This window comes from Neoarius graeffei, chromosome 24 (assembly GCF_027579695.1).
Source record: "Neoarius graeffei isolate fNeoGra1 chromosome 24, fNeoGra1.pri, whole genome shotgun sequence".
NCBI classification, from domain to species: Eukaryota; Metazoa; Chordata; class Actinopteri; order Siluriformes; family Ariidae; genus Neoarius; species Neoarius graeffei.
Genome location: NC_083592.1, coordinates 40,180,835 through 40,189,133, shown reverse-complemented (window position 1 = coordinate 40,189,133; position 8,299 = coordinate 40,180,835). Strand labels below are relative to the sequence as shown.

The 8,299-nt window shown below is 47.6% G+C and overlaps 1 protein-coding gene across 1 annotated transcript; it reads right to left on the bottom strand.

The window, feature by feature from the left end:
• Positions 1-669: 669 nt before the first annotated feature.
• On the bottom strand, positions 670-1,494 carry LOC132872938 (C-X-C motif chemokine 11-6-like). The gene is made up of 4 exons (XM_060908080.1): positions 1,381-1,494; positions 1,157-1,283; positions 975-1,064; positions 670-878 (listed from the first exon to the last, which is right to left on the bottom strand). The coding sequence occupies exons 1-4, from the start codon at positions 1,436-1,438 to the stop codon at positions 866-868; spliced, it is 288 nt and encodes a 95-aa protein (XP_060764063.1). The 5' UTR covers positions 1,439-1,494; the 3' UTR covers positions 670-865.
• Positions 1,495-8,299: the final 6,805 nt, after the last annotated feature.

Genomic DNA, 8,299 nt, shown 5'->3' with positions numbered 1-8,299 from the left:
TCACATTCACACCTACGGTCAATTTAGAGTCACCAGTTAACCTAACCTGCATGTCTTTGGACTGTGGGGGAAACCGGAGCACCCGGAGGAAACCCACGCGGACACGGGGAGAACATGCAAACTCCGCACAGAAAGGCCCTCGCCGGCCATGGGGCTCGAACCCAGGACCTTCTTGCTGTGAGGCGACAGCGCTAACCACTACACCACCGTGCCGCCCTTGAACATAAAGTAATGAGACAATATCAACAATACCATTCACTGAGTATTTATCAGAGAGCGAATGAACACATGGTGCTTTTAATATCATTTTTAAAAATTCACAGGTGTGTTTTATTCACTGCTGAATTCAGTGTTTCAGTGGTGTGTGTGTGTGTGTGTGTGCAGTTTGCTGAATATCTCTGCTGTAGGTGTGGGTGTGGATTTGGTAAGGACCTCTCCTCCTCCTGTCCTCTCATTATCTCATTAATAATAGCGTCTAACATTTGTGTTATAACATGAATGAAGAGTCAGTTTTCATCTCAGTTCACACTGAGACATCACATTACCTGATATTGGGCAAAAAGTATAAAAATATATTTGATATCTTGCACATAAGAAACACATTGTATTGCTTTCTGTAGTTTTTAAGCACTGTTATGTGCTGATTTTATTATAATTTAGTAGGTTTGGATACCAAAACAACACAATATTTTAAAGAATAATGCATGTTTTGTCAAAAACTATATACATCCAGCAATATACACAAGTAACTCTTATAAATTAAACCTCAGACATATCATATGTACACTTTTTACAACATGTTTGAATCAAGCTGTCTCTGTGCTCTCTTCTTCCACTTCTGTTCAGTAATGACACGGTGCACGCTTTACTCTGCACTCCTGCAAACACAAACACATTTTACAACTTAGTTTTGTCTCTTATATTGATAATAGAAGAATATTAAGCTTTCACACTATGTAATAAAATGAACCCACCTTTTTTCTAACGCTGTCTTGATGTATTTCTGAGTAAATTCAGATTTTGGATTCAAGCATTTTTTTCCTGCACCGTTCTTCAGAGTGACACTACAGAGATAAATAACAAGTTAGAAAACTCAATAGAACTAAATTCAGTTGTATTATATATTGTTTTGGATGTTAGTTGTGACTGAACTTACATGATTTCCACATTTTCACAAGATGCACTAGCAGGATAAACTTCAATCTTGGCAATCTGTTGTAGACGAACTGCGTTAGCTGCAGGACCCTGACACAAACACCTCGATACGCTGATCTTGGTCTGTCCTGCAAACAGAAGGAAATGGTAGATTTGGAGTTTTTACAACTCTGTTGAATCCTGTTTATTATGAAAAGAGGTGCAGATGAGGATGAAGAATCTTACCTTGTACATGAACAATAAGTAGACAGGCAAACACAAGAAAAACTGCAGCAGACTTCATTTTCCTCTCGCTCTTGAACACACTCGATGCTCTGAAGATTCTGGTGATGATTTTCTTCTTGATGCTCGTTGATGATGTGAATGAACGAGTGTGTTTCCTCCTCTTTTATATGCTCAGATCGGTGTTTCCCCATCTCCCTTCCTTTTGGAGAATCACTTTTACTTTCAATCGTACTTCCTCTGGAGCTCACTTTCTTATTTCTTAGAAATGGTTTATCTGATAGTCAGCAGTGACTGAGTCTAAATTTACTCACTGTGTTTGGGTTTTCATTTAATGAAGTCTGCAACTTTATTACTAAATCTGACGTATGGCAAACTTTACATCTAGATTCTGTGCAAAATTTATCAGAAGTTGAAGGAGCAATCATGAACTTTTCATATTAGTGAAGGCGAAATAACAACAGTTTCATTGCTAATCTCTCAAATGTTCGCTCCCACAATAATAACTGTGATTGTTACACATCAGGTCTTATTTTTGCTCTCACATCTGTTCAAGTTTAAATTGATTACCAATTCTGATCAACTGCTTGCAGCTGTTTGATGCTGAAATATCACCTTATGACTTTACAAATATAACATCACCAGGTTGTGGTTGAAAACATAGTGACAAAAAAAATAGAGATTTTTTCCTTTGAAATATAGGATGGAAGTAAAAAAAAAGCTGAGTAAAATAAACTTAAGTCGAGGAACAAAGTAAATATACTTTCATAAATCCCACCTCTGGATTTCATAGGAATGAAGCTCTAACCAAAGGTCCGAGTGTTAACCCCACCCCTGACCCTTATGTTCATGTTTCTAACATTTTATACAAACTGAGGAATCTGATTTTTCCTCACTTGAGACCATGCTGCATTCAACTGAACGTTATTCATCTTTGAAACAGTAAAATATACAACTGTGTATGCACTTAAAAGCTAGATATTTAGCATATACCGTATATTCACACATTCATACTTTTTTCTCTCTGAAATCACTTTTCATCTTTCTATGTGCAGTGAAATGTTCTGCTCTGAATTTCAGATGGATTTGTTGTGTTGCTGATTTCACTGTGGAAATTGTTTGTCTGGGGTTTTTGTGGAATAGTAGGCTTACAGAGAAAGGAGAACTGTTTTTGCAGCCGCAATGGTGTCAAAGTGCATGAGGGTAATTGCATGTGTCTCCTGAAAGCAGCAAATGAAATTGAAACGTCATTATTTCTCTTTTCAGTGGAAATGAACTGGGATATTAAATATACACGTGTGTGTCCTGGATAGGAAATGTTCAGATTATCATTGAAATCATGCAACAACAGAAGTTCAAATTGTTAGGACTTGGACTGTTTTGGCCTCTAGAGGCCGCTGTTATTTCCTTTTCGTGTCATATTTATTTTGGCCTCTAGAGGCCGCCACTGTTCCTGTGTTTTGTGTTTTTTTTGTTAATTGCCTGTTAGTCCTAATTATCTTCACCTGTGTCCTTAATTAGTTTGTGTATTTATACCCCTGAGTTCAGTCCTCTTGTCACGGAGTCTTTGTGCTGTTAAGTTTATCTCCAGTTTCCTTTGTACTGTGTTTTTTGATCTTCTTAGCTTTTGAATTTTTGCACTTTGCTTTTCTTTTGGATTATACTCTTTGGTTTTTTTTTTGTCTTTTGTTTTGCCCTGTATATAGTGTATATAGTTTAAATAAACCTTTTGATTCTTTTTCTACTTCCGCCTCACGCCTCTGCATTTGAGTCATCCCCCTGGTGGCCTAGTGGGGGTTTGCTGGATTATCACACCAACGAACCAGGTTCTAATCCCAGCAAAACCTTAACAGAAAGACTCCGTCATGACCGACTCAGCAGAGGCTGCTTCAACTGTCTACCCGGCCAACCTTCAGGGAATTATGGCAGCTTTGACACGCTTCGGAGCGACCATGGACGCTCATGGACGTACGCTCACCAGCCAACGTGAGGCCCTCGCTCGCCACGAGGAACTGCTTCAGCAAATTGGGAAAACCCTGGCACAGCTGACATCTCTGCCTGCATCTCCTGCTCCTGATCCAGTTCCTGCTCCTGATCCAGCTCCCACTCCTGCTCCAGTGCCTCCTGCAATGCTGCCTTCTTCACCTCGCGAACCCAGCCTTCCTGCACCACAGAGGTATGACGGCAAGCACAGTGAGTGCCGAGAGTTCCTTACCCAGTGTCAACTCACCTTTGAGCTTCAGCCTACCACCTACACTACGGATCGCCGCAAGATTGCCTTTGTGATCACCTTATTAGCTGGTAAGGCGCGAGCCTGGGCTACTGCTATCTGGCAAAGACAGGGACCTGAGTGCTTTGATTTCCAGCTGTTTTCTGAAGAGATGCTTCGGGTCTTCGATCAGGCAGACATCAGTACCGACGCAGCCCGAAAGCTCATGTCCATCCGGCAAGGAGGAAGCGTCGCAGATTACGCCATCTCGTTCCGAACACTCGCAGCTGTAAGTGGATGGAACGAGACTGCCCTGGTGTCAGCCTTCCACCATGGTCTGTCTGACCCCATCAAGGACAGTCTGGCCTCTATTGGATGCCCAAGTGACCTCGAAACCCTCATCTCACATGCTATTCGTCTGGACAACAGGATGAGAGAACGCCACCAAGCCTTGAGCCCCCCCAGCCTCCCTACCTCTACCTGGAGACCATCTACCTCCTTCAGTGACTGTCCAGAACCCATGCAAGTGGGTCGTACTCGCCTCTCCGCATCTGAGAGGGAGCGCAGAAGGAGGGACAAGTGCTGCATCTACTGTGGCAAGCCTGGTCACTTCCGAGCATCATGTCCCGAACTCTTGGGAAAAGGACCGCCCCGTCCAGCCGAGGGAGGGTTGTGACGGGGCCTACCCTCTCTCCCGGACTCCCTGGCCAAGGAATCTACATCCCGGTCTCCATCTCCTGGGGTGAGTCTGTCCACTCTTGTCAAGCTTTGATAGACTCAGGGGCGGCTGGGAACTTTATGGATATCCACTTCGCCCAAAGCATCAATGTCCCGACTGCGCCTCTTGAAGTCCCACTGTCTGTGTCTGCCCTCGATGGTCAAGCGTTAGGTGATGGAAGAGTCACCCAAGTTACTTCTCCAGTCTTCCTCCAGTCTCAAGGTCACAAGGAAGAAATATCCCTGCACCTGATTCCTTCACCTGAGTTCCCAGTTATTCTAGGCCTTCCTTGGCTTACTCGCCACAACCCTCGCATAGACTGGGTAACAAGCCAGGTTGTGGAATGGGGCCCTGCATGCCATGCCTCTTGTCTGCTCTCTAGCTCTCCTGTGTCTCCTGCCGAGCCCCCTGATCTCACCGAGTTATCTCAAGTTCCCACAGAGTACTGGGATCTCAAGGAGGTATTCAGCAAGAGCAGGGCCGCCGTTCTTCCTCCGCACCGGGCCTACGACTGTGCCATCGACTTGCTCCCTGGGACTACCCCTCCTCGTGGCAGACTGTTTTCACTCTCTCAGCCAGAACGCAAGGCCATGGAGGAATACCTCAAAGATGCCCTGGTCTCTGGGTTTATTCGACCCTCCACTTCACCTGCTGGAGCCGGCTTCTTCTTTGTCGGCAAGAAGGATGGGGGGCTCCGACCATGTATTGATTACAGGGGCCTGAATAAGATCACTGTGCGCAACCGATATCCCCTTCCGCTGATGTCCACAGCTTTCGACCTGCTCCAAGGCGCCACCGTCTTCACCAAGTTGGACCTACGGAACGCATACCACCTCATCCGTATCCGACAGGGAGACGAGTGGAAGACTGCCTTTAACACCCCGTCTGGGCACTACGAATACCAGGTGATGCCCTTCGGACTCACCAACGCACCAGCTGTTTTTCAGGCCCTAATCAACGACGTCTTAAGGGACATGATTAACCTATACGTTTTTGTCTACCTCGACGACATCCTTATCTTTTCCAAGACCGTGCAGGAGCACCGCCACCATGTCCGCCAGGTTCTCCAGAGGCTGCTACAGAACAATCTGTTCGCCAAGGCCCAGAAATGCGAATTTCATGTTCCCGAGGTCTCCTTTCTGGGATTTATTGTACGGACAGGCCAACTCCAAATGGACCCTGCCAAGACCCTGGCCGTCCGGGATTGGCCTACTCCCAAGTCCGTTAAGGAGGTTCAGCGGTTCTTAGGATTCGCTAACTTCTACCGCAAGTTCATCAGGAACTTCAGTTCTGTGGCAGCACCCATGTCAGACCTCACCAAAGGGACAGGTGGATCTTATGGCTGGTCTCCTCAGGCAGAAAAGGCGTTCAAAGACCTCAAGGACCGCTTCTGCACGGCACCCATTCTGGTTCTCCCGGACACCTCCCAACCATTCATCGTGGAGGTGGACGCCTCGGACAGTGGTGTCGGCGCGGTGCTCTCTCAACGTTCGGAAGGAAAGCTGCACCCCTGCGCTTACTTCTCCCACCGCCTGAGTCCTGCTGAGTCCCGGTACGATGTGGGGGATCGAGAACTGCTAGCGGTCAAACTGGCCCTTGAGGAGTGGAGGCACTGGCTGGAGGGAGCACAACATCCATTCCTGGTTTGGACTGACCACAAGAACCTGGAGTACCTCCAGCAAGCCAAGAGACTTAACCCTCGACAGGCTAGGTGGGCCCTGTTTTTCAGTCGGTTTGACTTCACCCTCTCATACCGCCCCGGCTCCAAGAACACCAAACCTGACGCACTGTCCAGACTGTTCTCTGCCACTAACAGGGAGAATGAAGTCGGGCCTATTATCCCTGTGTCCCGGATTGTGGCCCCTGTCCGCTGGGGTATTGAGGAGGCTGTCCGACGAGCCCAACGCCAGGACCCCGGTCCTGGGACGGGGCCACCAGGCCTCTTGTACGTCCCACATCAAGCCCGGGCCAAGGTTCTCCAGTGGGGTCACTCTTCCCCTCTCACCGCCCACCCAGGAGCTCGGAGGACCCTGGACTTCCTGAAAAGACGCTTCTGGTGGCCTAACATGGAGAAGGAAGTAAGGTCATTTGTCCTGTCCTGTGAGGTTTGCACCAGAACCAAGAACCCACGACAGCGTCCCCAGGGTCTCCTGCATCCTCTGACCATTCCCCGGCGTCCCTGGTCCCACGTGGCAGTCGACTTTATCACGGGTCTCCCTGAGTCACAAGGTAACACGGTCATTTTGGTCTTAGTTGACAGATTCTCCAAGGCCTGCCGCTTCATACCACTGTGCAAACTCCCCTCTGCTCTTGAAACTGCGAAACTTTTGTTTAATCATGTCTTCCGAGTCTTTGGTCTTCCACAGGACATCGTCTCAGACCGAGGGCCCCAGTTCTCCTCCCGAGTGTGGCACGGGTTCTGCAAGGTCATCGGAGCCACTGCCAGCCTCTCCTCTGGGTTTCACCCACAGTCCAATGGTCAGACGGAGAGGCTCAACCAGGACCTGGAAACCACCCTGCGAGGCCTGGCTATGGATAACCCGACATCGTGGAGCACCTGGCTGCCATGGGCGGAGTACGCCCACAACACCCTGCAGTCATCGGCCACCAAGCTGTCGCCATTCCAGTGCCAATTCGGGTTCCAGCCACCTCTGTTCCTGGACCAGGAGGAGGACGCGGGGGTGCCCTCGGTCAACCAATATGTGAGACGGTGTCGCAAGACCTGGAGCAAGGTCAGGAAGACCCTCATACAGACCTCCAGAACCAACCAGACTCAGGCCAACCGCCATAGAAGACCTGCACACGCTTTCCGCCCGGGGCAGCGTGTTTGGCTGTCCACTAAGGACCTTCCACTGCAGGTGGAGAACCGCAAGCTTGCTCCTCGCTACATTGGCCCCTTCAAGGTGGTGCGCAGGGTGAACCCTGTCTCCTACCGGCTCCAGTTGCCCCGGACTCTGAGGATCAACCCCACTTTCCATGTTTCCCTGTTACGGCCCGTACTGACGTCTACGTATGCCCCTGCCCCTAGGAACCCCCCACCCCCCCGCATCTTCCAGGGGCAGACTGTGTTCACTGTGAATCGCCTGCTTGACTCCCGCCGGGTCCGCGGCGGGTTGCAATATCTGGTGGACTGGGAGGGCTATGGTCCTGAGGAGCGCTGCTGGGTTCCTGCTCGGGATGTCCTTGATAAAGAACTATGTCGGGACTTCCATTCGGCCCATCCGGATCGCCCTGGGAACGTCAGGAGACGCTCCTAGAGGGGGGGGTCCTGTTAGGACTTGGACTGTTTTGGCCTCTAGAGGCCGCTGTTATTTCCTTTTCGTGTCATATTTATTTTGGCCTCTAGAGGCCGCCACTGTTCCTGTGTTTTGTGTTTTTTTTGTTAATTGCCTGTTAGTCCTAATTATCTTCACCTGTGTCCTTAATTAGTTTGTGTATTTATACCCCTGAGTTCAGTCCTCTTGTCACGGAGTCTTTGTGCTGTTATGTTTATCTCCAGTTTCCTTTGTACTGTGTTTTTTGATCTTCTTAGCTTTTGAATTTTTGCACTTTGCTTTTCTTTTGGATTATACTCTCTGGTTTTTTTTTTGTCTTTTGTTTTGCCCTGTATATAGTGTATATAGTTTAAATAAACCTTTTGATTCTTTTTCTACTTCCGCCTCACGCCTCTGCATTTGAGTCATCCCCCTGGTGGCCTAGTGGGGGTTTGCTGGATTATCACACCAACGAACCAGGTTCTAATCCCAGCAAAACCTTAACACAAATATACACATGCTTAACCTTAACTCTACTTCAACAAAATGTCAGAGCTTTAAACCAACTTTGGTACTTTTTTATCTTTAGATAGAGTCATTAGTAAATATTGGTAAGGTCAAATATCCACCACGTCATAGATTTTTCTTTAAAAAAGTTTGATTTTTGAACATCATGTTGTCCATCCTGCTACACTGTGATGACTGTGAATTTATTAAATTTCTTACATTGAAAGACAACAT

What these genes read in the sequence shown, in the direction of transcription:
- LOC132872938 (XM_060908080.1), bottom strand. Translation starts at nt 1,438, where the DNA reads ATGAAGTCTGCTGCAGTTTTTCTTGTGTTTGCCTGTCTACTTATTGTT. An exon ending in ACTTATTGTTCATGTACAAG is followed by an intron (nt 1,284 to 1,380) that starts GTAAGATTCTTC and finishes TTCTGTTTGCAG; the next exon opens with GACAGACCAAGATCAGCGTA. An exon ending in TGTGAAAATGTGGAAATCAT is followed by an intron (nt 1,065 to 1,156) that starts GTAAGTTCAGTC and finishes TTATCTCTGTAG; the next exon opens with TGTCACTCTGAAGAACGGTG.